At 49.7% G+C, this 16,550-nt stretch overlaps 1 protein-coding gene across 4 annotated transcripts; it reads left to right on the plus strand.

The window, feature by feature from the left end:
* The first annotated feature begins 2,068 nt into the window (after nucleotides 1–2,068).
* On the plus strand, nucleotides 2,069–16,501 carry LOC110560924 (fumarylacetoacetate hydrolase domain-containing protein 2A). Of its 4 annotated transcripts, none has more exons than XM_021657093.2 (8): nucleotides 2,069–2,226; nucleotides 10,576–10,826; nucleotides 12,099–12,315; nucleotides 14,211–14,270; nucleotides 14,502–14,664; nucleotides 15,866–15,974; nucleotides 16,094–16,181; nucleotides 16,323–16,501. In XM_021657093.2, exons 2-8 carry the CDS (start codon nucleotides 10,582–10,584, stop codon nucleotides 16,383–16,385), a joined length of 945 nt encoding a protein of 314 aa, XP_021512768.2. In that variant the 5' UTR covers nucleotides 2,069–2,226; nucleotides 10,576–10,581; the 3' UTR covers nucleotides 16,386–16,501. The 4 variants fall into 4 exon arrangements, with proteins under 4 accessions (XP_021512768.2, XP_021512767.2, XP_021512770.2 ...); XM_021657092.2 differs by lacking the exon at nucleotides 2,069–2,226 and adding an exon at nucleotides 7,875–8,032; XM_021657094.2 differs by lacking the exon at nucleotides 2,069–2,226 and adding an exon at nucleotides 8,047–8,240.
* The last annotated feature ends 49 nt before the right edge of the window (nucleotides 16,502–16,550 follow it).

Here is a 16,550-nt window from a genome sequence, read left to right on the forward strand (position 1 = left end):
TTGTCTTGTAATGGAGCCTGAGTTGCAGTTTGTTTGTTTTAAGATTTATTTATTACTCATACAGCATTCTGCCTGCATGTGTGCCTGCGCACCAGTAGAGGGCACCAGATCTCACTATAGAGACCTCGTGAGCCACCATGTGGTTGCTGGGAATCGAACCCAGGACCTTTGGATGACCAGCCATGGCTCTTAACCTCTGAGCCATCTCTCCAGCCTGAGTTCCAGTTTTACAACTCAGCCGTTCAGCACATACGGTTCTAAAAGTCAGCAATGACAGGAAATGTAAGTGTGTTTCCTGAGGGGTCGACTAAGTCCTAGGAAAAGTTAACGGTGCCTAGTGCTGACGACTGTCCCCTCCCCTCAGAGGAAGCATCTCTAAGACAGAAAGCACTGGGATCGCGCTCTCTCACTGATAATTCAGGAGTTTCCCTGAAGCAATACTATAAAAAAAAAATTAAGTGTCTGTGAAGCTCAGAACTTGGGCTTCTAAAGCTGTATCACTTGCTTCAGTCAGAGCGTTGGCGCGAATGGAGATTTGTTTGATTACGGTTACAAGAGTGTCCTGCTGCACGGCACGAGGGCAGCATGTGGCCCTTGAAGGCCGAAAGCCCCGAGTTCACACTTCACTTCTCCAGTTCCTCTGCAACCTGAACACTGACCTGCCTGATGCCGCCAGTTTCCTGTGTGAAAGATGGAAAACAACATCACCCTTTTCGTGTAATCAGACCTATGACTGTGGGTGAAATTTATAGACTTGCCTAGAACACACACAGACACACACACACACTCACACACAAGCTCTCACACAGAGACACACATACTCTCACACACACTCACACAGACACACACACACACACACAGACCTAATGCCAACCACTGGCCTCCACAGCACATGGAGGCAGGCACCACAGACACATATACAAAAATAAACAAGATGAGTAAATAGCTCAATGTGAGAGTCAGTGAAGCCTCCCTCAGCACAGAAAGTATTTGCGGCACAAGTTTAGAGCTCTGGGGAATCCTTTCCCCTGCAGGAAAGGCACAGGGCTGCTGAAGAGGCACAGCTTTGAGACCCAAATCTCAAGACCTCCATGGTCTAGGTCCCATCATCCTGGATGGCTCTCTTCTTTTTTGTTTGTTTGGTTGGTTGGTTAATTGGTTTTTCCAGACAGGGTTTCTCTCTGTAGCCTTGGCTGTCCTAGACTCGCTTTGTAGACCAGGCTGGTCTCGAACTCACAGAGATCTGCCTGCCTCCTCCCAGAGAGCTGGGCTCACAGGTGTGCACCACTGTGCCCAGCATCTGGATGGGGCTCTTCAACCTTCTCTGTCACAGACAAGTTCTTGAGCCCCTGGATTCTGCTACCAGCCAAAGGAGGTCCTGGACCCTCCTGTGAGGGGAGCATCAAAGACCAGCCATCCCCTATGACACGTGGGCTCCTTCAGTCACCTGGATTTGTCCAAAGCAGCAGGTTATGAAAGGAATGTGCAAAGGGGGAGCCCATAGTTCAGACCAGAGGAGAATGGAGCCCACCAACACCTGGGGGTGGGTGCTGGTGTGTGGCCTGGGTCCAGAGGCAGAAGTAAACTGTGCCTGAGGAGGACCAAGATGTGGAGGATGCTTCTTCCTGCACCCTGCCCCACCCCATCCACTCTCACTCACCACCCAAAAATCTAAAGAAAGCCAAGGGCTGAGCAGACCCTGCCTACTGGGAGGTGGTGGTCCCATAACCGGTCCATCCAACCCACGCCTTTCCCTGCCCACTGCCAGGCCTGCTGAGGGTGTCAGCCTTCGACCCGACCACACACACACACACACACACACACACACACAGTGTGCAGTGTAATCAGTCTGTAAAGGCAGCTTCTTTACAGTCCTCTGGGACCGTGGCTCTTAGCCATCTCCAGTGGGGACAAGGGGGAGGCCTCCTGACAGAGCACTAGTCTTGGGCCTCCACACCCACTTCACGTGTGTTCCTCTCTGCACTAAAGCAGGGAGCCTGAGGGCTAGCCCTCACCTGCAGCAGAAAAGAGCAAGGTCCAGCCGGAGCTAATCCGCACACACTCCTCCCTCACTGTGATTGGTTGAGGGATGGGCACTTGAAGTGATGACAGCTGAAGAGGCCCAGGTAGCCCCTTAGCTGGAACACTGGCAAAGGGAGTTCTCATTGCTGCAGATGCTACCATTTCATCATACCACGAGTGGAAACGGATCCAAGGAGGGAAGAGGTACTGTCCCAGGGAGGGGGATGGAAAGAAGGAAGGAGGGGGGTACCTAGCACCTTGAGGTAAAGTTCAAACTGTACCTCAGGTGCCTCGCTTTCAGTGTCTGTGCTTTTCTCGTACAAAAGCCCCTGAAAGTACTCCCAATACCCACCCTCCGGCACAGCCAGTCGGAACTGGATGTTCAGTGCTCTGAGCTGGAAATTTTTCAACTGCTGATGTCAAGGTCAATGCACTTTCCAGACTCCTGTGGCCCAACTGAAGAGGGGGGAGGATCAGGCCAACTATTCTGTTTGTGGAATGCCCTCACAAGTGGGAGGGAGCTTGGGGCTGCCGGGGTCTCGGAGGAGGAGGCGGTGGTTAGCGCTGCACACCTGAAACTGGTTGAGGGCAGAGTCAGCACTCTTCGATGGGCCCAGCCTGGGCAGAGTTCCAGGCTGAGGCTGAGACGTTCCTTGGTCAGGTCGTTTTCAGGTCTTACGGCTGTCTGTCTGTGGGGCCGTGAAGAGTCAACTCTGAAAGGCTGGTGGGCTGCTCGTGGTCTGGGCCTCCCCAGCAGCCTCCCCAGGGATGCCCAGCCCAGCCCTCCTCTCTGCCCTTCCTCTCCAGTGCGTAGCACACTCGTGGGGCATCGCTTTTTCCTAGTTTTGAAAAAAAAAATCACCAAATACAGTAAAACATCCAGAAACTAAAAATAAGGCCCCTAAAGAGCAGGTCATCATTTCGTTCCTGACAGCCAACCAAGTTTTCAAGGCTTGGAGTCTCTTGCTTTGTTGACAAACTCTCCCAGCCCTGAGCAGAGGTTTCACCCGGGTAGAGCAAAGGTGGCTCGGAGGGGAGGGGTGCTGGCCCCAGGCTTGTTTCTCTGTCCCCTCTCTGTTCCTGTGTTTGTGGGAAAAGCAGCAAGACATTGGTTGTGCAGGAGACATCTTCACCACGGGGTCTATCACTCCAGGTTCCACTCTGGCACATCGCTCCACTCATGTATTAAAAGAGAACAAAGCTCTCTTGGGATGTAGCTTAGTTGGTAGCATGCTCTCCCAGCGTGCACCGAGTGTTTGATCACCAGCATGAACCAGATGTGGTGATGTACACCTATGATCCCAGCAGCTGGAAGGTGGAGGCTGGATTGTTTGCTAGGTATATGTTTTATTTGGATATGATGCCATTTGCTGCTTCTCTCCATCCCACTTTCACTTTAAAGGAAGGTTGTTACGACCTCAGGGAATATTTTTGGCAGCGCACTATTCTGGGGGACTGATGCTATCATGAGAAAAGCGTCTCCAGGTTGATTTCTCCTTCCACGTGTTCACAACGCACAGATCGCTTCTGGTCTGTGGGGGATGTTCTCACATACCAAACAAGCAATCAGTCTTGCAGTAGTGGACAGAAACTGGGATACTGTCATTCGGTTCAGTTCGACACTATCTGAAGATAGCACCAGACCCCAGAGGTTGGGGACTCAGTTCCCAAAAAGTAACTTCCATGCCAATCATAAGACAATTTATTTATGCATCAGACCAAAGGACTCTGGTTTCCTGATCCCCTCCTCTGAATTTATTAATTTGTTCAAGTGGCTCACAGAATTGAGAGAAGCACATTACTGGCTAATATAGGATACAAATGGTGCCCCGGGCTGGGAACAGAAGATGAAGCACAGAGCCTCCCTTGCTGAGGGCTGTATGATAGTTAGGCCAAGTGGAGGCCTGGGGACAAAGGGGTGCTGGCCCAAAGATTAGGAGGGATTTTGTTCTGACTAAGAGTAGGAACAAGCAAGTCAGGTGACCATCCATGAGGCAGTGGTGGGAATTTGGACTGTCCGTGTCTGCCCTTGTCACAGGTAAACAAGAATATTAGTCTTATTCAAGTGTGACGGCTCTTCCTAGTAAGCTGTTTTATGGAAAACAGAAAATGGAGAGTTTTAAAGTGTGTTTCTGTGCCTTAGATACCCCGGAGCTAGAGTGGCAGGCAGTTGTAAACCATCTGATGTGGGTGTTGGAGCCTGAACTCTAGTCTGGCAGGATCAGCAAAAGTTCTTCATTGCTGAGCGATTTCTCCAACCCCCCGGGTTATCGTCCCTATTTCTAAGAGCACAGAGCAAAGGTAACATTCAATATTGTCAATATGCAGGAGAGAAATGGCAAGACTGTGGTGGTGGCGTAGTTTTCCAAGACTCCTTCTGTGGGGTGAGGTGCACTGGTTCATGCCTTTAACCCCAGCCCTGGGAGTCTCAGGTAATCGGTTCTCTGAGTTTGAGGATGCCCAAGGCTACCTGAAGAGAGCTTGTCTCAAACAGACAGAGTTCTTGTATAGTTTATAACGCAGTCAGCAGTACATAAGGGTTCCAGTACCTCCAAATCCTGTGGCCACTTGGAAAGAAATTGTGGTCATTTTAGTAGGTGCGCAAATGGCATGGCACGGTGACTGTGCTTTGCATTTTCATGAGATCAGTGTGCTTCACTGTCTCTTCCATCCCAATTTTGTGTCTTCTTTTGTAAAATCATCTGTATAAATCTTTGTGCAATAACCCATTCAATTTAATTATATTTACTTACTGACTTTTGCCTTTTGTCTAATATTTGATTTGCAAATATTCCCTTCTGTTCCACAGCTCGCATTTCTAGAATCTTTTGGGCCAGGACTTAGCAGGAGGTTTGTATGAGGTTCCGTTCACAGTGCAATCTCAGCCCCCTCGATGGATTCCCTTTATAGTCAGGCTTAGCTTCTAAGGCAGGCTGAAATGCCTCCCTCTGGATTCCTGTCTACGACCACCATCCTGACGTGCCTTTGGGTGTCCCTCAAGTATGTGACCTGCAGCCTCTCCAAAACTGGGATCACTTCTCATCCTCTCCCAAACCCGCCACGCTTGCAGAAGCTGCATTTCCACTCGTGGCAGAGGCTCCACCAGCTAAAGCAGTGTCAGAAGAAGTGACATTTCCTTCTGTCTCAGGTCTTCCTCTTGTTGTAGGGGACAGCCAGTCCTTTCTTCAGAACTTGCCATCTCCACCACCACAGCACAGCCCCAAGGCTCTTATCTGTTCTACTCTTGCCCAGACAACCTTCCTAGATTCAAATTTTTCAAACGCAAGCCTGGCCGTGGCATCTCAGCTGAGCTCCTTCCAGGGGCTTTGTGTGCGTGTAGATAGGGCCTGGGTGGTAAATACTGATAATCAGTTTGACAGGAGCTAGAGTTGCTGAAAAGACATCTGTGCATGTGTGTCAGGGATTATCAAAATTATCAAAATTAATTCATCAAGATGATCAGACCCATTATAACTGAAGGTGCTATAGCCTAAGGCCCCGGGCTTCATTAAAAAAGAAAAGAAGAAAGAAAAAGGAAAAGAAAGTTGGGCACCAGCATTCATTCATCTCTTCCCTTCGTGATTGCTGGCACACTGTAGCCAGCTTCCTCAAGTTGCGGCCACCATAATTTCCCTGCCATGGTGACACTGTGATCCAAAATGTTCCTCCTCCTCCTCCTGTAAGTTTTATGTCAGTGGTTTTGTTAGAGCAGCAGTAATCGGGGAAACTTAATGAGACAGTCCCTCCTGTTCTCTTTGCGGAATTTTCTTTTCTCCTATGGGTGTACTGTATTTTATTCTCTGCATGCATTGTCTGTACACATCATGCATGCGTGGTGCCTGCAGAGGCAGAGAGTGTGTCGGATCCTCCAGAACTGGAGTTACTGGTTGGGAGACACCACGTGGGTGCTGAAACACAAGCCCGGGTCTGCTGAAAGGGCAGCAGGTGCTCATAAACTGAGCCACCTCTCAAGGCCACCTCCTCCTCTTCTCTTCTGCCATTCTTCCATGCCACCATAGCAGGACCCATGAATGTCCTGAGTACCAATAACGCTGAAGAGAGAAGCAAATGTCAGGGTTTGGTTTGATTTGGTTTGGTTTTGGTTTTTTGAGACAGGGTTTCTCTGTGTATAGCTTTGGCTATCCTGGAACACTCTCTCTGTAGACCAGGCTGGCCTCAAACTCACAGAGATTGGCCTGCCTCTGTCTTCTAAGCACTGGCGTGTGCCACCACCGCCGGACCAAATGTCAGTTCTTTATGGGCATGCTCCGAAGTTATTGTCCAGTTTCTTACTGTGAGGATGAAGCCTGGTTATACCTAAGAATTTGGAATTGTTGATGATCGTGGAGCTAGGAAGATGTTACCAACCTTGCAAGTAGGCTAAACAGACATGGAGTGATCGGCCCCAGATTTGACATGCAGCTCAAAGACCTAGATCATGGAAGAATAATCTGCTCCCATCACATCAGTTTGCACTGACAACCTCAGCTGGCATCATGGACTCCAAAGAAACAAGATGAAATCACACAGGAAGGAAAATCCTGAGGTTCTTTTTCTAGGGATGTAAAACATCCATGTGAAAAAATAGACTCAGTGGGAAAAAAATAAGAGCAAATGTAACTAATACAAGGCTGATACTTCTTCCTGGGACAGCTAACGCGTCCGGTGATGTTTAGATCTTGATTGGTTTAGTAGTCTCTCTCTTCAAGTACCCTTTACATTTTCATACACCAGAGGACTCAGAATGTGGTTGTGGAGAACATTTCCACCTGAAAGCCTGCTGGCTGGACCTGCTAAAGCAAGGCAAGTGAAGAGAAGGGTGCTGCAGGAAGTAGGTGAAATTGGTACCAGAGTTGTTAGGGTCAGGGCCTGAGCCCTGGCAGGCCTAACAAGCTGGACGTGGCCACCACCTGTCCCCGTTCTGTCAATTATAGAAACAAGTAACGTTACAAAACAGACCAAGATTTCTCCAATATGGCCACATTGGGAGAAAGAACAAATAAAAGGTTCAGGGTAACTAAGCACAGTGGTGGCCCACACCTGTAATTCCAGCACTGCGGGAGGCAGAGACAGGAGGATCTCTGTGAGTTCGAGGCCAGCGTGGTGTACAAAGTGTGTCTGGGACAGCCAAGGCTACACAGAGAAACCCTGTCGCAAAAAAATAAAAAATAAAAAATTCAAAGTCCATCTTCGGAGTCGTGACATGAGGTTTAGGTTCTCAAATAGAAAGCAAGAGGTATGCATAACGAAGCAGTGCTTGTCAGTGTGGTCCTGCCTGTTATTGACCCACTATCTCAGTTTCAGTGTCTCCACGGGGTAGTCTGACTAGTTGCCAAAACCGAGTGATAGCTCTTACTCGAAGACAAACTTCTCCGCTGGCTGTCACAGGCTTCAGTTTTTTCTTTCCCCCAGGACGAGATTCCCAGGGCAAATCTTAAACGCTGAAGAAACAGAATAGCTTCACACCTGCCAAGCCAGCTAAATAAGTAGTTAAATAAGTGGCTGGACTGTCCCTTATTGGCATAGGAGTCATCATGGGTCTTTACGCTTTCTCCACGAACACAACAGATTTGGCCATCTATCTCCTAAATATGTCAACGTCAGAGGACAAAACCATTTGGTAAGGTCCACCAGGGCACCTATGTGTAGGTGCCTGGCCCAGAAGCAGGGCCTGGACGGAGGCAGAAGCTCAAAGCTAAGATGCGCTCTCTCCAGGTCTGGCTAAGCCCAGAGCCACCCCGTAGCCAGAGGATCTCCCCAAGAACGCACCAGCCTGCTCGGAGCTCCGGGGCTACAGGAGGTAGCCAGCGTCAGGCTCGGACTTCTGGGAGGAATCAGGAGTCCGCCTATGGGCGGCGGTTTCGTGACGTCAGCATATCGCGACTGCGGGCCCTATTCCCCTTGAAGAAGAGCCGCTAGGTATCTCCGCCCTCCGCACTTGACCTGCGGCCCCGCAGGCGTCTGCTGACAGCGTAAGGGCGCCGGTTAGGTCCGGCTGCAGCGGCCGCCGGTAAGCTGAGGCTAGACCATCGCGGGAGGAAGGTGAACCCGACATTAGGAAACCGAGCGGCCGACCTCGGTTCCCGGGGAGTGGAGGTCAGCGGGGTCGCACTCACCGCCCTGCGCCTCAAGCTGCCCATCCCTGTGCCGTTTGCTTAGGGACCCGTGTGCTGTGAATCACAGGGATTCTTACAAAAACACCAGCGCCACCTTGACAGGTGACTTTACCTCCTGAAGCCTTAGTGCTGCCTTCTGCTCTGTGGCGATTGTTACAGAGATGAAATGAACCTGAGCGCGCCTGTCACAGGTTCCCCATCAATAAAGCACAGCCAGCGAGCAGGTGTTCAGCCTTATCTCTGAGACCACAGCCACTGGCGGCCCAGAGGCATGACTGATGGCCATGGACTTGTATCAGTTGGGAGCTGAGAGGAGTGGGCAGAATTGAAACTAGATTATCTTGCTTGGGAAGTACCTTTCTTCTGAATAGAGAACTTCAGTGTCATCTAAACCTGGACTCAAATGCTAGCTTTCTTTTAGCTGTATGACTCTTGAACCTTAGGCAAACCCCTTACCCTATCTAAGCCATGGCTTGTTCATCTGTAAAATTGGGCCAGCAGTTCCTGCCAGCCACAGTGAAGAGAATTAAACATCACAGGTGGAATGTTTGGCTTTCCTGGGGACAGTTACTGCCATTTGATGTACTGTGTGACTGATGAAATGTGCTGGAACAGCCTTTGGACTGTGGCGTGGTGGTCCTTGTATAAGACAACAGGGCAGAAGGTGGAAAGCCTTTGGTTTTCCCGCCCAGACTTACAAGCTGGCACTGTGGTGTTCCTGTACAGGTTGACTTAATCAGGTGAAAACCAAGAGCCCAGGACTGAGAGAACTACCTCCACATTTTTTTTAAGCATAAAGAAGTGTGTGTGAGTGTGTGTGTGTGTCTGTCTGTCTCTGTTCATATGCTCAGGTCCTTAGGGTTCCTCAGGTGCCATCCACCTTGCTTTTTGAGACAGGGCTTTTCATTGGCTGGAACTCAACACTTAGACTAGACTGGTTGGCTAGCAAGCTCCAGGAATCTACCTATCTCCACTTCCTCAGCTCTGGAATTACAAGCATGAACCACTGTGTACAAATATTTTTACATGGGTTCTGGGGATTAAACTCCTTCTCTCAAGGGAAGCACTTAATGAAAAGAGCTGTCCTCCTAGCCCCTGGTTTTAAAAGCAAACTATCCTGAAGGGGAAGGACTGTGTGATAAGGAATGAAGATGAGACCTAGATTAAGACAAAATGAGGGATTGGGTGGAGTAGGGATAGAGTGTAGTTTAGCTGGGATGTAGCTGGAGCCAGCATGTGCCCTCCTGGCCCTGCACCCATACCATAAAAACAAAGGAAACAGAATGAGGCTTATCTTTAGGTGGAGCCTAGAATTCCAAACAGGCCCTGAATCTTTTTGATATACTCCAAGAGGTCTGGATCTGAAGAAGGAAGGCATGGCCAGCCACTTCCCAGAGTTGACTGGGCTCTTCCAAGAAGTGAAAAGTCAGGGCCCCTGCATCTTCCATCTGCTGAGTGAATAGAGACAGTGCAAGCCCGAGCTCCACACAGCAGCAGCAGCAGCACTGTAGGCTCAGTAGTGAAAGAGACAGACCTAGCTATTGAAGCCAGGGAGATGGCTGAGCAATGTGCAGGTTAGGTCTCCAGCCTGTTGACATCCCAAGTCTCCTGGTGCTCCAACAGCAGAAACTGGTACCCACCAGAAGGAGATGGAGGGCAGCTTCTGGGCCAGGGCACACTGTTAGGGCTTCCAGCTGAGCATGTGAGCAGTAGAAGTACTTAAGTCAGAGGGCAACAGGATCAAGTTAGTACTTTTTAAAAGTTGCATGAGAGCTGGGTGTGGTGGTGCACACCTGTAATCCCAGCAGTCAGGAAAGGAGGCAGAGGCAGGCAGATCTCTATGAGTTTGAGGCTAGCCTGGTCTACAAAGAAACTCCAGGATAGCCAAGGCTACATAGGGAAACCCTGTCTCGGGGGGGGGGGGATCAAAATAAATAATAAAAGGTGCCCAAGGCAGCTAGAAGCCATTTCTAGCAATAGCCACTTGCCTACTTTGGGGCTGATTCCTAGTCCTTCACATTTTAATCTTCTGTAGGTTAGGAGATCTACTTCTAAAAGCCAGGTAAAGGCAGAGGCCTGGCGATCTTCAGAGCATCATCTCAGTATCTGAGGCTTGTGCCCATCAGTCGCTCATGCCTGTCTCCCCAGCATGCAAGACAGCAGGGCCGAGTTGGCCTGCTGTTTTCACCACTTGCCTGCAGCAGCGGGAGCTTTCAGGAAACACTGGCTGGGGAGAGGCTGGGACCCCTGGAGCTAGCTTAAAGCCAAGCACAGTCATCTGTACTCTGACTTTTTGAAGGACTGCAGGGTGAAACAACCCACGTGAGCACTTCCCAAGCGGCATGCTGGGAATGGTTGATGGGGCAAAGGAACTAAGGAATCGTCATGATGGTTCTGCAATTCTTCAGTCTCCTGGGGCTTGCTTCTTTCATTTCAGGCTTTGATGCTGGGCTCTGGCAGGAGGAAGTTGTTCTCAGCTCTGCTGCAGATTCAGAAGAGGCCCAATCAACCCTCGAGAGACATGAGACTGGTACAGTTCCAAGCGCCCCACCTAGAAGAGCCTCACCTGGGCCTGGAGTCAGGGATTGGTGGAGGAGTTGTGGACCTAAACACCTTTGACCCCACACTCCCCAAGACAATGATGCAGTTCCTGGAGCAGGGAGAAACCACCCTCTCAGTGGCAAGAAGGTAAGTCAGGCAGTCCTTCCCTGGTCTCTCTCCCTCCTCCCATCTCTCCCTCCCACCAAGTAGTTCCTCTGCAAAGCAGCAGAGGGGCCCACTGTTTCTCTTTCACTTGTTCTTTTAGTAAAGAGCTAACACATACATAAATCTTTTCGTTTCTAAGGGTCTTGCTGTGTAGCCCAGGTGGGCTTTGGACTGGAGAACCTCCTGCCTCAACCCCTTAAATTACAAGTATATATGACCATACCAAGCAGAAACCTTAAACGTTTCCTATAACACCACCTTCAATTTACAGGGAGGGAAACTGAGGCTCAAGGAGGATGATTAATTTATTTGATTGTGTAGCCAGGACCTACCTTACCTTATTATACTGCCTTCCTGGGAGGCTAAATCTCTCCTGCTGGAAGAAACTGCCACAAGGCCCTAAGAGGCCTCTTGGGAAGATGGGGCATGCTTGAGACCCTTAGAGGAAAGAGATCCTGAGTTTGTGCTAGATTAACTGGGAGTAGCCCTGAAACCAGCCATGGAATCAGCCTGAAGAGTCAAAGCAGAGTGGCAGAGACAGAAATGTATGACATCACAGTGTCTGAGACACTCTGGTCCCAAATGGCCATTTTCTTAAAAATTAGAAATCACTTCCTTCCCTGCTCTTAGAAACCAAGTGTGTGTCAACAGTGTAGGACAGCAGCCATAAGGAGGATGCCATTAATCCCAGCACCCAGGTGGCAGAGGCAGGGGTATCTCCAAGTTCGAGGCCAGCCTGGTCTACAGAGCAAGTTCTAGGAAAGCCAAGGCTACACAGAGAAACTCTGCCCTGAAAAACCAAAAAGGGGAGGGGGAGGACTCTGTTCTAGGAGAACACCAAGTATATGTTAAATTGTTAAAATGTATAACATACTCTAGCGTTCATATTCAAAACAATGAGATGAGAAGGGTATTCCACTGCAGCTGGAATGAGCTATCCAGGACATGGGAGTTGTCTCCAGGGAAGGACACAGTCACCAGAAGGGGTGCGAGACAGACACCTTTCCACCTACTCCCATTTGTACCTTTCCTTCTGCATGAACAAGAATTACCCAAGTGCGGAGGACGTGAGCGCGGGATGAGTACCGTGCTCCGCTGTTAAAGGACCGTGTGCAGCTGGGGTGGAATCTTACACTGCTGGGTGAAATCTAGAAAATGCAAAAAGCAAGTCATAACTACTGTGGGCTCTCCCCAGCCTGCCCTGGGATCCGGAACCTGTTCCTACCTAGCCCCTCTCCTGCTTGGTCTCTACAGAGCCCTGGCTACCCAGTTGCCAGTCCTCCCTCGGTCACAGGTGACCTTCTTGGCCCCTGTCACCCGGCCAGACAAGGTGGTGTGTGTGGGCCTGAATTATGCAGACCACTGCAAAGAACAGAATGTGCGGGTGCCCAAGGAGCCCATCATCTTCAGCAAGTTCTCCAGCTCTATTGTGGGGCCCTATGATGAGATCATCCTCCCGCCAGAGAGTGAGGTCAGTGCTCCTCACCCAGGTCACTGGGGTCAGCACAAGCGGCTTTCCCTTAGACTCTTAGAACAGGGGCCCTCACCCTTCCCAATGCTGCGACCCTTTAATGCAGTTCCTCATGTTATGGTGACCCCGACCATAAAATTATTCCATTGCTGCTACGTAACTAATTTTGCTGCTGTTATGCATTTTACTGTAAATATCTGCTATGTAGGATGTCTGCTATGTGGCCCCTGTGGGGTTGCAACCCAAAGATTGAGAACAGCTGTCTTAATTGAGCTTGTCACTGAGTAGTGTGCTCCACCAGAGAGGACTATACTGTACTAACACAGCCCTGGGTGCAGGTGACAGGAGGAATTAAGGGACATCTTTTCCCAATTACAACAGTAATTTTCTACAATGAAGTACATTAATAATGTAGATAAAGCTGCCAGTATTCCTGCTGCCCACACCTAGGCATTCTCCCTTTGCTGCATATTCTCCTGGTATTGTTTGTTCGGCTGTATTTCTATCATTTGTACATGCACCCTGTTCCCAGACTCCATCAAGCATCTTTCATTCTGTTTGCTCTCCCCCTGTTGTCTGTCCCAGCTGTGTGCCACACTGCACCTTGTCCCAGCTCCCATCAAGAACATTTTTCTTCCCAGTCTTCTCCCTGACACATTTGAGGCTGCCACATGGTTTCCTTTCCGGACACTTTCTGAGGTGTTTCCTCACAGGGTGCCTTGTGTGCAGTTTTACCTTACTTCCTTTCGGTGAGATTGAGCTGAAGCAGTTTTCTGAGGCACCCTGCACAGGAAATGCCCCGTGTTTTCCACTACAGCCTGTCAGGAGACTCATACGTCAGGTGTTCTCAGTATGACCATTTTGTTCACTAGATGTTCATTTACTCTCTCTACCGTAGTTGGCCTGTGGAGGCCAGAGAGGGTGTGGGCTCCCTGGAGTTAGGGTTAACAACCGTTGTGAGCACCTGGTAAGGGTGCTGGGAAACAAACCAGGGTTCTGAAGGAACTGAGCAATCTCTTCAGCCTCCCATCTGTGGTTCATTCTGTTCTCACCTTCTTCTACCTTGAGACACGCAGGGTCTCCTTTTTGTACATATTGCCAGGCTACTGGCTGCTAAGCTTCTGGGCGATTTTCCTCTCTCTGCCTCCTGTCTCATTACAGGAGCGCCAGGATTACAGATGTGTGCGGCTGCACCCAGCCTTCTATGTGCATTCTAGGGTCCCAACTTGGGTCATCAGGCTTCTGTGGCTAGTACCTTTACCTGCTGAGCCATCTCCTCAGCCCTCCCTGTGCTTTTAATTCCTCATTTTAAAAAATTTTAATAATTCCTCATTTTTTCCTCTTACTCAATTTGGATGAGCCCAGTTTGGCCACCCTGCTGGTTTCCATTTCCTTATGGAGCCTGCATCCTTTAGTGGCGCTGGTAGCACAGGCTGGCACCTGGGCTCAAGTGACCTTCTCCATTTCTTGTCATTTCCATGAAAAACAGCTGGGAAAGGCTAAATTGTAAGTTCTTTACAATTGCATTTTGTTCACATTTTGTAGCCATGTGCATCTCTTCCTTGTAAGTTGCTTATTTAAGCCCCTTAAATACACTTTTTCCTGGATCTCAGTCTTATTAAAATGAGTTAATGCATTATACCACATATGTAGTGTCAGCAATACGGTAGTCACATATTACTCTTACTGTCTGGCGTCACTCCTCCTTGCAGGTGTCAAGAGTGACTTTTAAACCCCACTCCCAGACATGTGTTCATCTCCTAGCCACCTCCAGTGGTGCTTCTTGCCAGAGCTTAGTGGTCTGCAAGCCACACCCACTTCACCCTGGTTCCTCTAAGTTGAGTGAGGCATACCTTGCGGCCACTGCAGCTCACTTGTCCTCTCCCACTTTGCAGGAAGTGGACTGGGAGGTGGAACTGGCCGTGGTGATTGGAAAGCAAGGCAAACACATCAAGGTGAGGTGGAAGGGGGCTCCTGGGCCAGGAGCAGCAGCCCCAGATCCTGGCCACCCTCCCCCACTGGTGCCGTCTGACACTGGGACACATTTGGCGATTCACTCCCTTGCCTTTTACACACCACCTTTGGCTAGCTCTGGTGTTAATATGTGACAATGACTTTGAGATTCTTTGTTATAGGGCTTGTCACTTGTGATGTAATCTATCTGGCCAAATTTCCTGCCCCAACAGGCCGCAGATGCCATGGCTCACGTGGCTGGCTTTACTGTGGCTCATGATGTGAGTGCTCGGGACTGGCAGATGAAGCGCAATGGAAAGCAGTGGCTACTGGGGAAGACCTTTGACACTTTCTGCCCTCTGGGCCCCGCCCTGGTTACCAGGGACAGCTTAGCAGGTAGGTCGCTGGTCTCTGCTGCTTGCGCCCTCCCATGTACAGTCCGAGTGTCAGGGGAAAACAGTGCTCCAAGGACTGTGGCTGTAACTATATGCAGAGCTGTAGTGTCACCGCTGTTCCCACAGGGAAAATGTGGCCTGCCTCAGCTCTGAGCTAGCTCTTGGAACTTCCTTCCAGAGCCTCTTAGAGGGAACACAGCTGCCCTGCTGTGAAACTACATCCATAAACGAACTACGAAAAACCACAGCTCTTGGGGTGAGGGACATCCTCCATGTCTCCATCTGGAATAGTCCTTAAGCTGGAAGGAGCACGGATGGCTGTGATGAATCCTGTTCGTTTTCTCTAAGGGAGCTAGAGCACCAATAGGACCTTGCACACCCACTGTACACCCATCCATGGGGGACGCCTTCGCTACGTGGGTGAGCCCCTCAGGACGGTGGGTTTTTTCCAGCTGCTGTGAGGGATGCAGGATAGCTTGGGTACCCCTTTATCTGCTGCTCTGCTATCCCTGTCACTTTGGAGTCATTTTAGATCTACAATGATCAGCTTCTGCTGTGAATCAATGCCCCCTTTTTTCCCTATTCTATTTTACTGTGAAATATTTTAAATATGTAGGGAATTTGTGTAATTGATAACCATATGAATGTGCTTTTTTAAAAACACTTTGTGCATGCATATATGAATGCTATGGCACATGGATGGACATTGGAGGTCAATTTTTGTTTTTGTTTTTCAAGACAGGGTTTCTGTGTAGCCTTGGCAGTCCTGGACTTGCTCTGTACACCAGGCTGGTCTTGAACTCAGAGATCCACCTGTCTCTGCCTCCCTGAGTGCTGAGATTACAGGTGTGTGCCACCACCTCTGGCTCAGAGGTCATCTTCCAAGAGTTGGTTCTCTTCCTGGGTTCATATGGGATTAACTCAGGCCCTCAGGCTTGACAGTAATTGCCTCTACCTGCTGAGCCATCTTGCCTGGCCTACATGCCCATTTTAAAAGGCAGATCCCTCAGCTGTTTTCTCCCTGTTCAGAGTCTAGAATGTCCCCCCTCCTTACTTGATGTGGGAATTCAGGGGACCGGTCTTTATGGGACGCTCAGAGTAAAGTGTTAATCCAGTGTCGGTAGACATGCTCCCTAAGTTTCCTTTCCTTTGGGGCTGGATGTTGGGCATGGATAACCCCACAGTATTATTTTGAATTCCAGATCCACACAATTTAAAGATCTCCTGTCGAGTGAATGGGGAGATGGTCCAGAACAGCAACACCAACCAGATGGTGTTCAAGACTGAAGAGCTGATAGCCTGGGTTTCCCAGTAAGTGGGTAGAGCCTGTCACAGCCAGCCTTCCCCCCCCCCAACCCCCCGCCACGAGCATACCTGGAAACAGCCTACTCTCAGCCCATGGTCTTTCTTGACCCACCTGCTTTCCCTAGGTTTGTCACTCTTTACCCAGGGGACATCATCCTGACTGGGACTCCTCCAGGTGTTGGTGTGTTTAGGAAGCCTCCAGTTTTTCTCAATGTAAGCTGGTTTAAAAGAGGAAATGGTGGAAAGATGAGAGCCAGGGAGGCCTGGCGAGCTTGAAACAGCCTGGGGGAATTCAAGGGGGAAAGCCTATACTGGAGCCAAGGGCTAAAATCCTTGTGACCTGCTGTGTTACAGAAGGGTGATGAAGTCCAGTGTGAGATTGAAGAACTTGGTGTCATCGTCAACAAGGTGGTTTGATGGCATCCCTGTAAATACTGAACTTGAGACAAGGTGAACCAGCCTCACTGCTGGCCCTGCCTACGTGAGGCTGCCCTTAGGTAGGCCTCGGAAATAAAATTTCTCTTGAAATTGCAGCTTAGCTTCTGCTGTCATTTGGTCGCACACACACTACCATTCCTCCCC

The sequence above is a fragment of the Meriones unguiculatus genome, chromosome 18 (genome assembly GCF_030254825.1).
Source record: "Meriones unguiculatus strain TT.TT164.6M chromosome 18, Bangor_MerUng_6.1, whole genome shotgun sequence".
NCBI lineage: Eukaryota > Metazoa > Chordata > Mammalia > Rodentia > Muridae > Meriones > Meriones unguiculatus.